Raw genomic sequence first — 21,358 nt, 5'->3', positions numbered from 1 at the left:
AAAAAACACTGTACATTAGGCTGTTTTCTGAAATACTTTTATATCTAAAATATGAAAGGGAAAAATTTATTAAAATAGTAAAGAACTATTTGTCTGGTAATATTTATGTATTCCATTGCGCAAGAATCAAATATTTTAGCATTTTGAAAATGCAATAACAATTGGTATTTTGTATTTAACAGTTACTAAATTCGAACAAGGCATGGATTGCACCCGACAAAAGATTTATGTAAATATCAACATTTCTTCACAAAATCAGATATTGTACATGGATGTAAGTTGACATAGTACGTATCTGTATGGTATACATTTTCCTACTCTTTGTGTCTCATCCCTCTGTTTTACAGGCAGATGATGTGCTGATAAAGGTTGCTGAGAAACTTCAACCAGGGTATTTGACAAATATAGATGATTTCGTTAGCAGCTTAGCGAAAGATGTTAATTTCAAACCATTTGGAGAACTTAAACATTCTTTCAAAATCGATGGATGTAAGTAATTTATTTCACTAAAATGGAAGTAAATAATAATAATACTGTATTTTATAAAAAATCTTGGTATTTTCTGCACTATGAAGGTTGGACATTCCTTAAATTTTATGATCCCAACATTCAGGAGTGAAAAATTTCACCATGTTCCGATTATAATCCTTGCCAACCTTGCTACAGTTTAACCATTCAAGTTACATGAAGTTTTCCAGACAACTGGTGGGGGGGAGGGGGGGAGTGTCCTTTGCCCCACCCATTGTATGCACCCTTGGTCACAATACATACAATTTGCAACACCCGATGAATCCACATTACATGAATGCTACCTCCCACAGTGTTATGAAGCTACTGCAAAATTTTACATCTATGTGTAAACATGAAAAAGTGTGATTCAGTCTGTCATTTTGAATGAAAATACTTTTTACTTTTACCTATATATTTCCGTTGTTTTTAGAGCATAAAAAATTAATATTTTACATTTAATAGAATATTTCAAGAAATTTTGGAAAGGCTTTTAAAGCAAGAACTGTTTTATAGAAATTATTATAGTAGCTATATTCTTGCACCATTTATGCGATAATGCTTCACAATGCTGTATCCTTGGCTAATGTATGTGTTTTTTTTCTACACTGATACAGTTGAGGAAAACGAGTCAAGGACTTACGAGGTCTACCTATGTGATATAAATGCTCCAGGTTTTCGGAACTTCCATGAGCGGTTACAGACTTTTATTTTGTGGTACATTGATGCCGCAAGCTTTATCGATGCTGATGATGACCACTGGAAATTCTTCACACTGTAAGTTTGATATCTCTGTTAGTGAAAGTTATCTTGATTTTATTTAGCTAATTTTTAACAAATGTGCTGTTATGAAGTGAAGTTCAATAGTAAACACATTGCTTGTTTGTGTAATTCAGTATATAGAGTGCGTCAAAAGTCCCTTGCCGATGAAGTAGTAGTCGCCTTATAATCAAGGGGTCCCGGGTTCAGTACCTGGTGGAGGCACATTGCACAGTGGTTTGAATCCCACTTTAAACTCCAAAACAACAATTCAAATTCAAAAGTCCCTTAACACCCCCCATAGAATGTAAAGGAGGTATGCTGTGTACAGTTGGTCATGATAGAATGTGTTAGGTCCAGGGGGAACCATAGTTGTGTTGCCAAGTGGAGGTCTGCCATATTGAATTCAACTTTAAAATTAGATAGAGAAGGAATGATGTGATAAATCGGGCTAGAATTTCATGAGTGGTAAAGGTTTCTTCAACATATCTTGACACGCACATACACTGGTCCTCTAGGGCTTAGGTCTGGTTACTAAGTTAACCCTGGATGGGACTTCTCAGTTGTCTTAATTGGGTAACTAAAGTGCAGCCCTGACTTGGTCACTGGTGTCGGATTTTATACCTTAAGTTTTTAAATACGGAGAAACTAGTACTCACTTTTATCCGCGAAGCTGTTTTTTCTTCTTTTTCGATTAATTTCAGTGGCCACTGCCACCATCCTCGTTGGAACTTGCTGCGCTGTTGTTTGGCATGCGTCTTTTGTTCGTAGTTCTCTGGCTGCCGTTAGGTGCGCCGTGCGTCTTGGTGCGTCGTCTGCTATTTCCGGGCGATAACTGCTGCAGTAGTGGAATCCAAATATGGTGCGCTTGCCCGCTATCGATGTTTAGTTTGTGCGGGAAGTGCATTATGGCGTTCGTTTCCTTGATTTTGGTGTCTATGAGCGTGTGGGCAGTGTGTTTGACTCGAACCTTTTGAATTTTATGGCTATTGTATTTGATATGTCTAGCAAGACCAGTAGTGGGTTGGGCTTTTTTCGCATCTGCTAGGTGCTGTTGGATTCTTTCATTGACAGATCTGATGGACCTGCCGATGTAATGAGCCTTGCATTCACACTCTGCATCATATACACCTGGGTTGTCAAGGGGAGAGAGGAAGTACTGTTTGTGCTTGTTCAGTTTATCAGTTATTTTGGAGTTGGGTTTGTGCGCTACTTTGATGCCAAATGGGAGAAGGGCTTTGGCTATGAGGTTGGAAGTGGTGGGATGGTAGGGGAAGGCAAACCATTTATATTGGTCGCTGGGGGTTGGTTGTGGCTGGGCTGTTTGGAAGGTACGCGGACGACACAATAGTTGTATACAAAAAGGCAGAAGAACTCAACCTCCTAGTGAACAAGCTAAATAGCATCCACCCCAGACCCAACTTCACCGTAGAGCATGAAAAACTTGGTAAAATCAACTTCCTGGACATCACCATCAGCCGTGCACTTAACAAATTCACAACCACCCTCTACAGAAAACCTGATGCAGGCAACCAGTACATACATGCTCTCTCTAGCCATCCCCCTAAGCAAAAAGCCAATGTGTGGCTAAACTTTTATCGAAGATCCTTCTCCTACTGTGGCAAGGAAGAGGATCTACGAGAGGAGATAGCCACCATCACAGAAATAGCCCTGAAACATGGCTACACTGAATCACAACTTTCCACTTGGTGCAGTAAGGCGGAAATACAGGTCAGACACCCTAACCTACCACAATCAACCCATCCACAAACAGCCCAGCCACAACCAACCCCCAGCGACCAATATAAATGGTTTGCCTTCCCCTACCATCCCACCACTTCCAACCGCATAGCCAAAGCCCTTCTCCCATTTGGCATCAAAGTAGCGCACAAACCCAACTCCAAAATAACTGATAAACTGAACAAGCACAAACAGTACTTCCTCTCTCCCCTTGACAACCCAGGTGTATATGATGCAGAGTGTGAATGCAAGGCTCATTACATTGGCAGGTCTATCAGATCTGTCAATGAAAGAATCCAACAGCACCTAGCAGATGCGAAAAAAGCCCAACCCACTACTGGTCTTGCTAGACATATCAAATACAATAGCCATAAAATTCAAAAGGTTCGAGTCAAACACACTGCCCACACGCTCATAGACACCAAAATCAAGGAAACGAACGCCATAATGCACTTCCCGCACAAACTAAACATCGATAGCGGGCAAGCGCACCACACTTGGATTCCACTACTGCAGCAGTTATCGCCCGGAAATAGGCAGACGACGCACCAAGACACACGGCGCACCTAACGGCAGCCAGAGAACTACGAACAAAAGACGCACGCCAAGCAACAGCGCAGCAAGTTCCAACGAGGATGGTGGCAGTGGCCACTGAAATTAATCGAAAAAGAAGAAAAAACAGCTTCGTGGATAAAAGTGAGTACTAGTTTCTCCGTATTTATATACTACCGCGTCTCTCTTTTCCCAATTATGAATTAAGTTTTTAGTAATGAAAAGGTATGGAACTTCCTTTCAATAAAGATTGATTTATTATCAATAATGTACAATGATACTTAATCCCTGGCAATCTTAGATTTAGGTTAACTGATGCAGATTTGATGACAAATCTGAAACTGGTAACCCTTCCAAGATTATTCACAATTGCTTTGGTATCGGAAGCAACTAGAGCCGAAGCAGCAGTTTATGAGAAACCAGCCCAAGCAAATTGCAGGGTCCGAAGACTGGGTAGTTCTCCTTACAAGGTAAACTTGTGATACCAGCAATAGGGTAAGAAAGCTGAAATATACAGAAAAACGGCTTCCTTTTATACTTCACAGTTATTTACAAAAAAACAAGGAAACTGGTGGATATTTACAGGTTTCTATGGATTTACATAATTATGACATTTAAAATAGACTTTTACAATAATTACATAAAATAGTTAAAGTTGTAAATAATATACCTTTATAATATATTTTCCAAATGCCAAAAACGTTTACATAATGGTTAATTTTGTTGTTTTTAAGAAAATCAGATTAATTCTTGAATATTCTTAATCTTGTGCAAGTCACAGATAATGTAAGCTCGCGCAGATGTTGAACTTCCTAAGTTCAAATGGTAGCATGAACAAATTCTACTGGGGCGACACAATATTTAACCAGGGCAAAATTATGAATGCATGCTTGTAACCAATTTCTCCTTTTCGAAGTGTTAGAAAAATCATTAGAATTCCTCTTAACGAGCGAGTAATGCAAGGAGATCACACTGACACCTAGGGTAAGAAGCTCACATGACATTGCACATGATTTTAATCAGCAACATTCCCAAAGGGTTGAATATTATCACAGTGACAATACTAATTTTTACGTTCACGATGAAGCAGAATATACAATACAATATACAATACTTGTCATCTGATAATCCACATTACACAGATCCCAGCCGAATGGTTTGTGCTGGCAAGCTAATGGCATCGCATGGTTTATGGCGAACATGATTGGTTGGTCCATTTTCAATGATGAAACCTAGTTGCTGAGGGCTACTTGAATTTGCTAAGTGAACTGGTTTTTCAGCCTTGCTTATGGAATACAGCACTTTTTCCAGAGTTTTTTTTTCAGCAGGATGAAGTGCCATCACCGTATGAGAACATTATGAGACAGTTTTCTCATGATAAATTTCCCAGCAGATGGATTGGAAGCTGGGGACTTGTTGAATGACCTGCACGTTCCCCATCACACACAACTATGGATCTCCCTGGGCCTAACATGTGTCTGTCATGACCAATTGTACCCAGCATAATGAACTTGCGACTCACCCTGCACTTTCAAGAATGTTGATTTTTACTTTTTCAGTTTTTGTTTTTTCACCGTTTAAGTAGTGCACTTAGATTAATACTGGCCTATATGAATGATTTTCTAGTTGAAGTCCAACTAGAATGAATACCATTCTTGGATCCATATATGTATCAGGTGATATAGCCATAGTACTATTTAACTGCATATTCATAATTGGGAAAAGAGAGACGCGGAAGTATATAAATACGGAGAAACTAGTACTCCGCGAAGCTGTTTTTTCTTTTTCGATTAATTTCATTGGCTACTGCCACCATCCTCGTTGGAACTGGCTGTACTGTTGTTTGGCGTGCGTCTTTTGTTTGTAGTTCTCTGACTGCTGCTAGGTGCGCTGTTGTTAACTGTGCGTCTCGATCTGTGTCGTATGCTTCCCGCACGAGCTAAACATCAATAGCAGGTAAGCGCACCACACTTGGATTCCCCTACTACAACAGTTATCGCCCGGAAATAGCATACAACACAGAGCCAGACGCACAGTTAACAACAGCGCCCCTAGCAGCAGCCAGAGAACTACAAACAAAAGATGCACGCCAAGCAACAGTACAGCAAGTTCCAACGAGGATGGTGGCAGTGGCCACTGAAATTAATCGAAAAAGAAAAAACAGCTTCGTGGATAAAAGTGAGTACTAGTTTCTCCGTATTTATTTTTAACTGCATAGTTATAATTCTAACAGATTAATGTTCAGTACTAATGAAAATATGAATTACCATGAAACCCCAATATTACGTTCCCATATTTTGTGTTTACCTGCTTAGCACATTCAACCTTCAGGTCATGACAAACGGCCATGTTAAACAATAGGGCATTTACCTTGATTTTACGTTTGACTTAACTCCTACTTCATACCTTTTGCCAAACTGTGCTGATGTCATAAAGTTTACCAGCAGGCTATTCCATTGTCCACACAACTTCTCCCTCCACTTTTCCTATTCCTATCTTTTGCAACAGTTGGATTCATCAAGCAGCCTTGAACTTCTGGCAGGTAGACCTATCAGACAAGAGGATACATGGCTGAGTGGTGGGAGGGGGTGCACAAGTTGAATACATCACACCTCACTTGACTGACAGGAAGGGGAAAAGGAACTCCTTACACCTCCCATCAAATAGATAAAAGTCGAGCCTTCTGCGTTTGGATTGAAGAACAAGTGCACTGTTAGTAAACCGATAGTTGCTAAATGCTGCTTTCCTTAGGGTTTGAATACAATATTCTGATGGGCTAATTAGGATTAGATATGTATACAGTTTAAAATTGGATCTGAACTATTCCACATGTCTCTATTGAAGCTGATTATAGAACACTTGCATTTCAATATATACATATGATCACCTATTGACATCTAACAATAATTGATGCTGCCTTACTTGAGACTTCCAAAGCTAGTAACAAATTGCCAATTGACAGAGATCAGATGTCTCAGTTGAATGTAATACGGAGCATCTAAAAGCAGTCATCCTCCTTCCCCTACCATGAGAGTGAGGGTTGTTAATCACCACTGATTTTTCACCGCACCTCTTGCTTTTGTTTTTCTTAGGAATTCATAATATTTCTTCTATTAAATTCTTCTCACCCTTTAGCAGATGGCTGGTTTCCACCGAAACCAACACCACGTGGCAGCACTTAATGTCATTTCTTGAGAACTACAGATGATAATTCAGCCTGTCTTTTTTGTTCATTTATATACATATGAAGATATGAACTACTGGAGTGACGAAACATATTTTTATTGTTACTATTTTTTAAACAAATGCATTTTGAAAATGTCAATTTTTTCCATCCAAAAATTAGATTATGTAACTTACGAATGGATATTTCGTTTGAACTACTGGTCATGTTTTGTGATAGGTTTTATTTTTACTTGTAATAATAAAGAAAAAAAAATATTTGCAGTGTGTTTGCAAATAGGGCTCCAGCAAGTAACCTCCAATTTTAAAAATTACCCGAACCTTACGATTTTCTAAAATTTTACATATTCCCATTTACTATTATTATTTTATCCCTTTTTATTCTTTATTAAAACTTTGTGGATATTACACAAGTTCTTGGCCCTTCACATAAAATTAAACTCAAATTGTTCTGTATTCTAACTTGGTACACAGATTCTTTGTGTATAAAAGTTTGTCTATTTGAGTTCAAATATTTTAATAACAAAAATGCTATCTTGGGTAATTGGCGAAGTGACTTGTGGAGTACATTTCAAGCTTTCTTTTCTTCTGAATTGCAAGAGAGAGGCAACTTGATCAATTATTGCCAGCCAAGTAGGATTAATTTGTTTTCCAGTAGTTTAATGTGACCAGAATTTCAGTTCTACGAGGTGGTATCAAAAAGTTTCGAGACTAGCTCTGTTTACAAGAAAGTACTTTATTTATCTACGTTTACGCACAATCTTCTTCAAAATAGTCACCTTGTACAGCAATACAGCACTCCCAGCATTTCTCTCATCGGACCTTTGGTTTGACTATGTTTGACACTTAGTCCGGAGACCGAAGTCCCCTTCCTAGGTGCCGGGCCCAGCTAAACGGTTTGATTCCAGGGTACGTGTGACCGGATCGGTTTTTACCCCCGACGAATAGCCGACTCGTGCATAAAGTGACGTTGAATAATAATAATAATCAATAATAATGACGTAGATAATAATAATAATAATTGATGTTAGCCAGCAGAAATGCTTTGCTGACTTAACGTTGAACTAAAATATAAATACCAACAGTTATGAGGATTAGTATACTATTTGTATGAACACAAATCATAGTCAAGCATAGATAACAAAAATGTATATTATATAACACACAAAAATAGACAGATTACACAACCCCTCGCTATCACTCAGCATTCACACACTCTCTCATACCGCAGGGGGAAAATTACATTAAGATAAATACATTGGCCCTTTTTTAGACACCATGCAATATTTAGTTTTTCTTATGAATATTAAACTGCGCCCGAAAACGTTAATATGCTTAGAATTAAAGATACTAAACTTTCATCTGCACGTGCTCATTACATTCTGCCAATGGGCATGACACGTAAACTTTTTATTGTTGCAATTTATTTAGACATTTAAATAATTGTTGTAGAATTATCACTAATGCGCCTTGGAACTTCAATAACATTAGGCTTAGATATCAGCTGCAAGGCATACATGTTTACAGAATAAAAATGAAGACACTGATGTATGAATACATTAAAAATAGCACGAAGTTAACTTACTTCCTCACTTAGCAAACTTGAGAGGTGATCTATGCAAGAGATACACGATTTATGCTGTTTTTAATCAAATATTTTACCGAATAAAGCATATAAGGTGACATAAATAAAAATTATTACTCAACAGTTCGGCGCAGAGCGTGGAAAAACAACAGTATGCTGTGAATATATCTTCCGAATTAGCAATTGTCGTGAAATTTAGATGATGCTGGCGAGAAATAATTATAATCAATACCTTCGCGACTTTTAATTTTAAATACTGGTATCTTTTCGTCCGACGGCCGATCTTTGGAGGCTTGGGTAGATAATCACTCACACATATAGAAAATTAACAGTAGTATACTATACCATCTCGACGTTCTAGACGTTCCAGCGACGTTTACCGTAGTCCTCTAAACGGCGGCGGGACGTCGATCCGCGGTCCTCTTTGCAACACTAACACTTCCCCACATTACTTCTTTGTAGCGGCACTTCGCAATCTTTTTGGACACACCTTCCTTCTACGCTTCAACATCACGGCGATCATCTTGTCGGCCTCGTAATGGAGCGATTAATTGCTTCGCATCGTCTCTCTCTCTCTTTCTGGGGGGACGGCGAAAACGGGTGAAGTTTCTTTACCGGGGGTACTCGTGGATTCTCGCTGCTAATCTCACGCGGGACGTCGGCGTCGTCTCAAGACGCAGTAGGTGTCGCTTCATTATCTCAATCTTCTCTTCTAGATGGTAGATCTAAGTGTGGGCTGGTGTCGCTTCATCTTCCAATTTCTCTCTTTCCGTAGAATTCTCGTCGGGCGTCGGCGTCTGTGTACTCTAGGGTGCTGATTCGGCTTCTGCTTTCGGCGGTATCATTTTATGACTTCTAATCGGGCTGTGGGCGTCGTTTGTGGCGATGTGGCGTTTGTGGCTTTTGTAGCGCTTGTGGCGGCGTTTTAGTGGTGTGATGTCACGATGCTGAGCGATGATCTGCTGCGTTGTCGGCTTCATGCAGGCTAGGAACACCCGTAGCCCTCCTTCTCTTGATTTTAGCCCGCCATAGTTGTATTAATGTTCCTCGTCACAAAACGAATAACGCGAATCCAGTGCACAGGTCACTAATTAACACTGCGTATTCGTACAACTAGTCACTGTCACTCACTCACGCAGGATAAAATACACGGCGCGGTAGAAAAAGAGACAAAGTCCCGAATCTTTACTCCGACTGTCGCAGAGCTGTTGTCGGTTCAAAAACTGGCGGTAGACTGTACTTGTTTGTTCGTTCTGCCACTATATAAAGACAGCTTGAAACTTCGAATACAACGGACTGACTTTTAGGCGCGGAAATCTGAAGTTACGACGTTGGTGGTCAAGCGTCCCTTTTTTGCTTGATCCAGCTTCTTCAAGCACACGTGTTGCGTTAGAATGGGGTGAAAAGAATAGTTCTACCCTCATCCGGTACGTAACATGTTCCTCCAGTAATTGGCCTCCCACGTTGACTTTCCGTCGCCAAATGCACAAAAGTCGCTCAAAAACAGTGAAAGATTTATCACAGCATATTGTTAGTTCCGAGCTCCTACGACTGAAAGGGGGAAAAGTCGACAAAAGCAGAAAAACACAAAAGGTTCAGAAACGTGGTGTTTTTCTGCCGAAGCTTCAAGCGGATACGAAGGTTACAGAAAAATATAAAATAATGAAAACCTAGGATATAGAATAATAATAAAAAGTAGGTGACAAAAACTGATTGTCATATTTCTGCCACTGCTGGAATGCATCCTGGAAGTCTTCTTTTCTAAGCATGTCAAGCATCTTCTGCGATTCGCGCTGGATCTCCGCAATGGTGTCAAAACGGCGACCTTTGAGGTGGATCTTCATCTTTGGGAAGATGGCGAAGTCCGCAGGAGCCAAATCTGGTGAGTAGGGTGGGTGCAGAAGTGTGATCATCTTGTTTCTGGTGAGAAACTCACGTGTGAGGAGAGCATGTTGACAGGGTGCATTGTCGTCGTGGATCAGCCAGTTTTTTGCGTGCCACAGATCCGGTCGCTTTCGCCGAATGTCCTCCCTCAGATGCCTTAAAACCTGGCAGTAGGGATGTGATGAAGCCGAAAATTTACCGATGCCGATGTACTCACCGATAATCTTTGGAACCGATATTGAACCGATTCCGATACATAAGATTATTAAACAGAAATGGGTTGTTATTTTCAGCATGACAAAAATAAATTTGCTATGTACATTTCTATTGCATATCTATCATATGTATACCGCGTGAGGCACCTAAAAGTACCACCTGAAATAGCGAAGAAACCAGAAACAGTAGTGATGTGAGGTTTGCGGGAAACAATAATATCAAATGGGGCTCGTAAATCGGAAGTATGGGGTGGGTCGAAAAATATCGACAAATGGGGCATCTGGAGCAGAGTCATATTTTTTTTTAATGGAACAATATACAATAACATGCATAATATAAAAGAGCACACGCAGAGAAACACAACGCCGTTGGTCTCATGCATCTACTGCACATAGGAACGAAGATATGGCCATGTGAAAATATGTAAACAAACTAACAAGTGGCCCACTTGACCGTCGGTACCACGGCATGTACAAGTATGAGATGTCGGAAGCCATTGGACAAGATGAAGACAGAACGTGTTAAAGGAAGAAAAAATACAGTAGACATCGTCAGCACCATGTATTTGACAGTGTTACATATAATGAAAATGACCATGACAGTATGTCGAAGAACCACTGCGTAAGAAGCGAAAACCTGTCAAAGTGTGTGTTCAAAGTGGTGGCTGTCAGCTGCGATACATGCAACGAGGTGCCCACGCAAAGATCGTTGCACAGAATGTAGCATCTCGTAGGGAATGTCCCTACAGGCCGCAGTAATGCGGTGTTGCATATCCTCTGGAGTTGTTGGCACATCCCGGTAGACAATGTCCTTCATCTTTCCCCACAGGAAAAAGTCTAACGGTGTCAAATCTGGGGAACGAGCTGGCCATTTGACAGGCCCTCCACGTCCAATCCAACGATTTGGAAATGTATTTTCCACACATGCTGTAGCGCATCTTGCACTGTGAGCTGGGCACCCGTCATGTTGGTACCACATGTCCCTCCTTGTCTGAAGTGGTATGTACTCCAATAGTACAGGCAGTTCATGTTGTAAAAACTGTATGTATCGGTCAGCATTCAGCACCTGAGAAGTCTTACATGCCGTGGTATTGACGGTCAAGTGGGCCACTTGTTAGTTTGTTTACATATTTTCACATGGCCATATCTTCGTTCCTATGTGCAGTAGATGCATGAGACCAACGGCATTGTGTTTCTCTGTGTGTGCTCTTTTATATTATGCATGTTATTGTATATCGTTCCATTTAAAAAAATATGACTTTGCTCCAGATGCCCCATTTGTCGATATTTTTCGACCCACCCCATACTTCCGATTTACGAGCCCCATTTGATATTATTGTTTCCCGCAAACCTCACATCGCTACTGTTTCTGGTTTCTTTGCTATTTCAGGTGGTACTTTTAGGTGTCTCACGCGGTATACATATATATTCTCAAGAGATGCGAATGTACATTTGCATCTACAAAATGCTATGTGAACCTTTAAGAAGAACATGGATTCTCAAGAGATTAAACATTAGTACACAAGCAGTTCTTTGAAATACAAAATGAATTCCTGTTCTGCCAGATTCAACTTCAGAAACACAAGATTTGGAAGCACTTCAGGAAGTAACCGACTTCTTCTCTTATCTCAAATCTGTTCAGCAACACTGAACACTCAATCACTGAATACTGATGCAGCAGGTATGCCCAAGTATTTTCTCAGCACTTGCTTCAGGTTTGAATACTCATTTTTGAATTTCTAATACAACAGCAGGTCCTGGTTCAGCAATGTACTGTTTTATTTCCGATTTATAGTTAGGTTGATCCTCTGAATGAGTTTGCAATAATTTTATTACAAAAACTCTACAATAATGACGAATCATAGCCAAATTTTCAATAAATCTTACAAAACTAGAATATAAAACTTAGAAGGTAAAAACTCTAGTATAATCTGTACCGGTTTAAATATCGGATTTTTCACGATTCCAATACCGATGTGTCAATTTCGGCCGATTTTCATACATCTGTAATCGGCTTCGGCACATCCCTACCTGGCAGTAGAACTCGCTATTGATGGTCTGGCCCCTGGGGACGAATTTGTGATGCACAATGCTGCGAATGTCGAAAGAGACTATGAGCATGCACTTGGTTGAGCTGCGGACCTGCCTCGCCTTTTTTGGTCATGGAGATGATGGGCTCTTCCACTGTGAAGACTGTTGCTTTCTGTCAGGGTTGTACCCGTACACCCAAGTTTCGTCACCAGTAATGATCCTCAACATGAGGGATTGGTCACCCACGGCCTGCTGACTGAGTTCTTGGCAGACTTGGACGTGGTGTTCCTTCTGCTCCTGGGTCTGCAGCCTGGGGATGAACTTGGCAGCAACACGGTGCATGTTCAAATCACACGTGAGGATTGCCTGCACTGTTCCGTATGACACACCGACAATGACAGCAATGTTGTGGATTGTTCTCCGAGGATCCTCATGCACAAGTTGCCGAATGGTTTCGACATTTTCGGGTGTTGTGCTCGTTGAAGGTCATCCTGATCTCTCCTCATCTTCCAGTGATGTTCTTCCACTCTTGAAGTGCCCATGCCACTCAGAACACCTCGCATGACTCATTGCAGCATCGCTGTACACTTGCCGAATCATGTCAAGTGTCTCTGGCAGATTTACCCAGTTTCACACAGAATTTCACGTTCACTCGTTGTTCTAACTGGCTGTCCATGATGAAATCGCAGACGTGGTAACACACGTGGTGAGAAGAGCACCAGCTGCACAGCTCACGATGTACACATGACGATCTCTTGGCACACTGACTTAGAAAGGTTGGTGCTCCCTGTGCCTGTGCGTGCAGCCTTGAGCTGCCATCTGTTGGCATGTTACAGAACTAGTCTCGAAACTTTTTGATACCACCTCGTGTGTCCTTCAGTAATAGCATTTTCAGATAGATAGGTTTTCCTGTAACATTTCCTACATAGCTATTGTATTTTCCAGCATGTGTTCCCAAAGAAATTCTCTCCAAAGAAATTCCACCTGCAATTGAAAGTTATGGTATAAACTCTGGTAGATGTTATTCCTATTTAATCCTTTACTTTTTGGTAGAACACTTCAGAATTTAAATATGTGTATACTGGCTGAATGTGTGTTTTGTTACCGAAATGAGTTAATGTTCCATACATGTTAATGCACCACGTTCCGAAGTGAAGTATCTGGATGTCAAGTGGTGTGAATTATGAATAATAATGAAATATTTGCACAAATCTTGTAGTGTTTTCAAAATCCACATACGTCAAACTTCAATCAGGTCCCCTGAAAAATTAGTGTAGATGGACATACGACAAAATAGCATTCAGCTGATGATGTATTAGAAGCAAGTAGTACTCACTTGGCCCATGTCAATTCATGAAGCAACAGGTTTTTACATGGATGGTGGCAGTGGTCACCAGAATTAATAGAACATTCAATCCGTTTCATGGACAGTGTGAATAATCAACGTGTTTCCAAGAATTTTTACTCTTTATTTTTTTAACAATGCATTTTTTCTTTTTCATTAGTTACGAAAAGTACCACAGTGAGGGAAATGTTATGTATGCAGTTGCTGGATTTGCTACAGTGTATCAGTATTATGCCTATCCATTTAACATAAGGCCAAGGATCAGCCAGGTACTTGTTTTACCACCATTTCAAAGGCAAAGTTTGGGTGCTGAGCTGTTGAAAGTGTTGTACAAGCATTACGTTGGAGACCAAACTATTGTGGATATCACAGGTATGCAGATTTCTCTTTCAACTGTTAACTTGAAAACTGTGTACTAGTATCAGGGATTAAGTTCAAATTTATACCTTCCAATTCTGATACAGCTGATATCAATTTGGCTCTATATTGGTACAGTAACTTTCATTCCTGTTTTCTTTCTTGTAAACAAAATACACAAGGACAAAGAAATTTATCTTCTAGAATAACAGTGGCTGAGCACGTGAAGTGGTTGACTTTCAGTATCGCCACTGAAGTTCCTAGGTTCGAATCCCAGCCTGGGCATGGGTGTTCTTTGCAAGTGTCTTTTTATCAATTTCATGTGATCATCACTAATCCTCATTGTCAAAATTAGCCAAAAATTGCAGAAAAGTGATGTAAAATAACAAAAATGCAAATACAAGAACCAGGTTCTCTCCCGAATCATAATTGATTGTTTTAGTGAGGTTCACTGAATTCTGAAAGTTCTGTTTTTACAGTGGAAGATCCATCAGACGAATTCCAACGCTTGAGGGATTATGTTGATGCCAAGAACTGTTCGAAACTTGAAAGTTTTCATTCAGAGAAGCTGCAATCTGGGTTTTCAAATGAGATGGCAAAGGAAGCTCGTGAAAAGCTTAAGATAAATAAGGTAAAGTCCAAGTACATGTGGTAGTCTCAGTCTCAGGACGTTCTTTTTAATTACTTGTAAAACATGCTTTTCTGCAAAAGGGAGCAAATTATGTGTAATGTTACTAAGTGTAGTGTGTTTATATTTAATAGAAAGTATAATAAAGCAGCAATATATGACCGAGGGCTTATTACTGATTGTGCTTGTTCTTGTATCTAATCATCACTGATTCTCATGGTTGTGAGAATGGTGGTGATCTCTAATTAGGAAGGAAAGAAATTAATATTATGCATTCCATTAAAGCAAAGCTTATGTCTTGTGCTATCATTAAATGTTTCACTTACTTTGTTTAATAGTATATCTGAAGCACATATTTAGTTTACGAGTTCCATCTGATAACTGTGTGCAACAATTTAAATATTGTGCGAAAGCTGTAAATGTTAGGTAATTTCTGTTTCCCGAATGTTTTCAATTTTAGGTAATTTCTGTTTCCCCGAATGTTTTCATTGGCAAGACTTTTGAAGGCTGATTTTTTTCAGCTCTTTTTGCATTTATTTTATAGTAATGTATATAGTGGAACCCTGTGTGTTTTTTTCCTCACAGATTTTACATTTTCCTGCATTATACATTCAATCTTCATGGTCCCAGTAAAGCAAGAAGTTTTAGATTTTCTGATTTGGACAAGTTTGGACAAGTTAAAATTTAAATTCATGTTCATCGGACTGTGTGTGTGTTGGGTGTAGACAAAAGAACATCCCAAGATTTTGTATGTAAATTATCATATACTAAATACAAAAATTCACTTAAGTAACTATAAATATTTATATAATTATTTTAAAAACTTTAGTAGAGATCAATGTTTTCACTAATGACACTACGTCTGTGCCAACATGTCCACTCCTACTTCTTCCCCCTGCATTACTGTGGATCTTATGAGAAGTATTTTTTCCCCCAGAGGCTTAAAGAGTAAAGTTAACATTTACATTTTTTCCCCCACAGAAGCAAGCTCGAAGGGTGTATGAAGTGCTGCGATTATGGGCCACTGATACTAAAGATGAAGATCAATATAGGTGCTACAGGTTGGATGTAAAGAATAGGCTAAATATTCCATATCAGGTAAGTAAGTGTTTATTCAGGAATCATACCTAATTAAAAATAAGTGTTCCTCAAGTGCTTCAATTAACCTACAATTATAGTTGAAAAATTCAAGTGTAAGATGCACAGCTTTTTATCAAGCCATAAAGAAAGGTATGGTAGGAGTAGTAATAAAAGCCTATTCAAGAAAGACTTGCATGGAAATGTATAAAAATATACAAAGGAGAATCAAAAAGTAAGGTGAATATTGAGTTTATTCCGAAACGTGAATGAGTACAAATACATTATGTTATGCATATGGTATCACACTACAATTCCACATAGTCGCCACAGCGGTCCAAACATTTATTCCAGTGGGAGACCAAATCGTCCATCCTGGTCGCAAAAAATTCTTGCTTGAAACTGTTGAGCCAGGTAAGGGTAGCCTCTTGCACTGCTTGAATTGTGTCAAAACATTTTCCATGGAGGTGTTTCTTCAGGGGTCCAAACAGATGGTAGTCCGAGGGATCGAGATCGGGACTGTACGGGGAGGGTGTTTGAGAACCTCCCACTTGATACCACCGATGTGTGGACGGGTACATTCGGCTGTATGCGGTTGGTCTCGCATTGTCATGCAAGAACACCACACCCTGTCACAGTGCTCTTCTGCATTTTTGGCGTATGGCAGTTTTATGTCTGTCCATAGTTTGGCAGTACCTCTCGGCTGTAATTATTGTACCCTGGGGCATGACAATATGCACCTCCACTTTTGTGTAATGTTCCAGTTGCTGCACCATGTTTTGACTGGCCTATTCAACGGAAGAAACAACGTACTATACCTCAACACCTACAACATACAAAAATTATAATTACACACATGCAAAACAATCGATTGTACAACTAAATTCATCTTATTTTTTGATTTGCCCTTGTACATACTAACCTGAAGTAAATATGGCTGTGGTGTGTCTCAAGGTGCCTCTGCTGCTTTGACTACCATGTGTCTTCTCTTAAACTTTCATCCACACAAGTTTTTGAGAGTTAAAGCAAAGAAAGTTCATATGGGGCTAAATCAGAACTGTATGGAGAATGTGAAATCATAACACTTTCTGTGCCATCTGAGGATGAGCTCTATCCAGACCTGGTTTTAGATACGTGGAGGTCCACCACACAATTTGAGTTATAAGTTTGAGGCTGATTTATGTCAGATTGTTAGTTATAGTTTTTTGTGTTTTACACTTCAAATATGTAAATTATCCATGTATTTTCCTCAGCGGAGGGAGCTCTTATCCTGGCAGATGGAGACCTGGGGCTGTACCCCCCTCCAAATCAAAAAAATGTGGATATTTCTTATGAATAAATGCGACCATGTCAAAATAGGCCTAGGCAATCAAAGATACTGATTACCTTCCTAGCAGGCTTTCGCATCTTGCCTCTGGAGATGCAGTTTTCTCTACAGAGCTCTTACCATTTGTCCTGAGTCATTGTGAAAGAAATTTATCATACTTTGTATATCACCAACATCAGATAGTCGGTTTGAAGCAGTTCCTAGCTTCAGAAATTCTAAACTGAAATGTTATTGCAAATAAAGCTTGTTCAAGAATAATAGAACCATATTTTGTAGAATGTATTAAAATACAGGATGATCCATAGTTTATTCTGCAAATGTAAAGTTGTTATATTAGAACTGTTATTATTGGAAAGGATGTCTCCGTCGGTTAATAATTGTTTTTTTTAAAAGTTATTGCATTTGTAGGGGTTGTTTCCTAGCATTTAAAGCCAATGCAGGAGGGATAGCAAGGATTCATTCCAGAATGTACAGCGTGCAGCAGCGTTCATAGCATAATTTGAGTAGGAAATGATTAATTGCCATTTTACAGCAGACTGTGCTTCAGTTGTTGTTTGTTACTCTGTGCAGCGTGGGTTCCAATATCAAACAGTAGAATGAGAGAGAGTGCATGGATTTCTCGGGACAGGCCCTTCCACAGGAAGTGATTTTCCATTATGGTAACATTCTGTGGACAACTCGGTCCTCAAATTTGTCCTCTTCGGACTTCTTCTTAAGGGGCATCCTGCCACGATCTCGGAACTGAAGTATCGCACCAGAGATGTCGTTCCCTGTATCCTGACAAACGTGTTCGAGGAAGTAATGAACAACATCCGATGCTGCTTGGAAGAGTGTGTGGCACACCACAGTACTCATTTGCCAGAGATCATATTCAAACAATAACTGGTAAATGGCATTTGTACAATTAGTTATTAAGGTCATTCAATAAAAATACTTTATTTCACATACAATTGAGACTTCAAAATTACACTATGAATGCGGCTGCACCATGTATAAGCTTATGTGATTGTTCAATATCCATATTGAGAGTAATCCTATGGGAGGGATTATATCTGGTGGCTAATGGATCAAGTATTGGTGATCTACTGGCTTAGGAAATGCACATTCAACCATTTTGGTAGCAGTGGATGAGTTTTTTAATGACAAAAAGAAAAACTCAAATGATTACAGCATAAGTACAGTATGCAGAATCTCATTACACAATCCCTACTTTATTTGCAATATTGTAACTTTTATTATGTAAAATCTTAAATTCACTACAAGAGTTATGGTTTATAGCAAGAATATGTACTAATCCCATCAGTTTGCAGCACTTGTGGGTCTAGTTGGTTACAAACCAAATTGTCTACTTCATTGATTTAGTTTCCAGCAGTATATGTGCACACCATTTGCACTACATTCTGGCACAGTGTATAGTGTATCATTTATTGAATCATTCTAGTGTACAGCGCTTACATGTTATAACACTATTTCCTTGCACCAGCCTGACACTAGGATTCACTTGCACATCTGTTTCTAAAACATCCCAATAATTTTTTCATCTCTTGTGAACAGAAAGAGGTAGCTGATAAGAAGAAACTGCAACGTGTGTTAAAACCTCAGGAGTATCAGGCAACATTATCATTCACGAATAATGAGCAACGGTTGGAAAATTTGGATCGTCAATATAAAGAATTGGAAGACCAGTATCGTCATGTAATAGAGCGATTGGATATTGACAGTATTGATTGAACTCAACTGAAAGGACTGAATTGTTGGGAACCATTACATTGTTATCAAGTTTAAGAGTAACGCGAAAAAATATCTTAACAATCTAATACTATTGATTCGAAATGTTTGTGTTTTCTCTGCATCATTGGAAACATAGAAGCTGTGAATAAGGGAACATATTACATTGCATAATACATATGGCACAGTCATTTTCATATAGAATTCTTCACTGTATGTTCCTCTGTTCAAAAGTGAGAAAGTACTCATTTTTATTCTGGATGAATGTTTTTGTATGTTTAAGTATCTACTGTAGATTTTGTAAAATATTATTTTTATTAAAGATAGAAAATCCAGCAGGTGATAGTTGAAAATGTAATTTCAGTTCATAATGATCCATTAGATTGAAAATGAACAGCAAAGTGCAAAGAAATTGGTTATTTTGCCTGTAATTGTTCAAAGCTAAGTAAAATGCTATTTTTATTGGGATGTTCATTATTATTATAGTTCGATAAGAGTATGAAGTCAGAATTAAATTTGCACATTATAAATGATGTCTTTAGTTGTTGCTTTAGTTTAAGTATCCCAATTTCTTAATTTATGTTTATCATAAAATATAATTGGTTTAATAATCCTCAATACAAGTGCACCCCAGTTGTAAACATTTTCAAAATTGTATCAATTTCATATAAACTCTGATGTTCATCAACACTTAATATATATTCCTCTAGGTTTTTGCAAATTAAATTTGATTTTGAGTCATTTGTAACTCCATTGTAGACAAGATCTACCAAATAAAAAGGCTGAAACACAATGTAGTTTCCTCAAAATAGGTTTTTATGCATGATAAATCTTTCCCCTGCACACTGCTACATTCTTAAATGTGCTGTTGCTGAAGTTTCTCCATCTTTGCACCACCAAGTACTCATTGCAGAGACTGGGTAAGCCAACAACTGCCTATACAGGACATCAATGGAGAAAATTCCTGCCAATGACCTGGAATTGAGCCAATGTCTTGCATTTAACAGTTAGATGCCCTATTGATTGGACCACTGTTCTTTTTGAATGTGCAGAGAATAGGCTTGAGTTGCGAATTGATGAAATAGATAAGAGCAAGAATAATAAATACTTGCAAATTTAATTAATGTAATGTTCAGGGAGCTTTCACATGATGGAAGCAATCAAAGAAAATATTATGAGTATAATTTTATATTGGGCATGTGTAAAGATTCTAAACAGTGATGATCCAACATTGATAACATGTCTGTAATGTTTGCTATCACAATTTTACAGCATGTTTATATTTTATTTTTTAACCTAAGTGCTTTTTCCCTGAACAGCCTAGATTTGTTGCTTCAGTCTGAAAGCTCCCTAAGTCAGGTGCACTGTAGCACTCCTAAGAGATCAAATCAATGATCACAAGTAGGGCTAGGAAGTTATGACAAATCATCTTTTTTTCTGGGCTTTGAAGACCTGATAGTCAGTTTCATTTCAGTTAGAACCACTAAACATTGTTTTTATTTTGCATTTTGTAACATTTTCCAGCCTTTTTTGTTTGTAGGCCATTTTTCAGTATTTTTTGCCATCTTTATTGCATTTTTGAAGTTTCTTTTTTCTCCTTAACAGTTTTTTCATGAATTTTAAATGCATTTGCTATCATAACTTACATATTTAAATTCACTAACATGGTATTTTAACAAGTACACTATTAATCGTAAATATGGTCAATGCTAAAGCACAATATTATTTTTAACTGAAATCTTTGGTAATGGATTTTGTGAAATTCATTGTGGTAAATTTACTTTCCTACCAGCAAACTAAAAATAGAATATAAAAAAGGAAAGTTAAAAATTTGTACTTACGTATGTGAGTATAGTGCTCTTATTGTAGAACGACGTTTCAGAGATTGACTATCTCTTTCCTCAGGTTCGTATAAAAACTAAGTACTTGGCATAGTACTGCGTCAAAAATGTAATATGAGGATTGTGGTTAAGGGTTGGTTAGGGTACATTTAAAATATTAAGTTTTTGCTATTAGAAGTACGTAAAAACCAAGCCGTTCCCTAATAAAACTTGTACAGTAGACCTATTCACAGGTAAAAAAGTTAAAAATCTAAAAAACCTGCATAAATCACAATGCAACCTGCAGGTTTGGCCTTTCCTACCCAACTGTGCTTATCCATCCACATGAAGGTCAATTCACAACGAATATTTCCCCTCCCCTTAATTTTCTCGTTTCCCCTTATTACATCACAAATCCAACGTGAATTCACGTTCCTCTCTTGCAGCTTGCATAACTTCCGGAGTGACGTGGAAACCGATATTGGGTTCAATCTTCCAGGCTTTATCCCATTTTTTGAGGAAATTGATCCACCCTTCTTCCAAATTTCCTTCGTCCCTATTAAGATTATTCTTCCCCCCCCTACAAATACTCGCTGTTTCATACACGTTTCTTCCTAATT

The 21,358-nt window shown here is 38.6% G+C and overlaps 1 protein-coding gene across 4 annotated transcripts in view; it reads left to right on the top strand.

The window, feature by feature from the left end:
• Hat1 (histone acetyltransferase 1) overlaps positions 1–19,451 on the top strand; it is a 36,791-nt gene extending 17,340 nt beyond the window's left edge. For all 4 annotated transcript variants that reach the window (XM_083141488.1, XM_083141497.1, XM_083141507.1 and 1 more), the window contains exons 5-10: positions 348–489; positions 1,125–1,284; positions 13,962–14,173; positions 14,638–14,789; positions 15,768–15,884; positions 18,745–19,451. In XM_083141488.1, the coding sequence (XP_082997614.1) occupies positions 348–489; positions 1,125–1,284; positions 13,962–14,173; positions 14,638–14,789; positions 15,768–15,884; positions 18,745–18,921 (960 nt within the window). In that variant the 3' untranslated portion in view covers positions 18,922–19,451. The remainder of the gene's footprint in view (positions 1–347; positions 490–1,124; positions 1,285–13,961; positions 14,174–14,637; positions 14,790–15,767; positions 15,885–18,744) is intronic.
• Positions 19,452–21,358: the final 1,907 nt, after the last annotated feature.

Source organism: Lepisma saccharinum, chromosome 1 (assembly GCF_977018435.1).
Source record: "Lepisma saccharinum chromosome 1, izLepSacc3.1, whole genome shotgun sequence".
Lineage (NCBI taxonomy): Eukaryota > Metazoa > Arthropoda > Insecta > Zygentoma > Lepismatidae > Lepisma > Lepisma saccharinum.
Note: the sequence above shows the minus strand (reverse complement) of the source record. Positions and strands in the feature narration are given on the sequence as shown.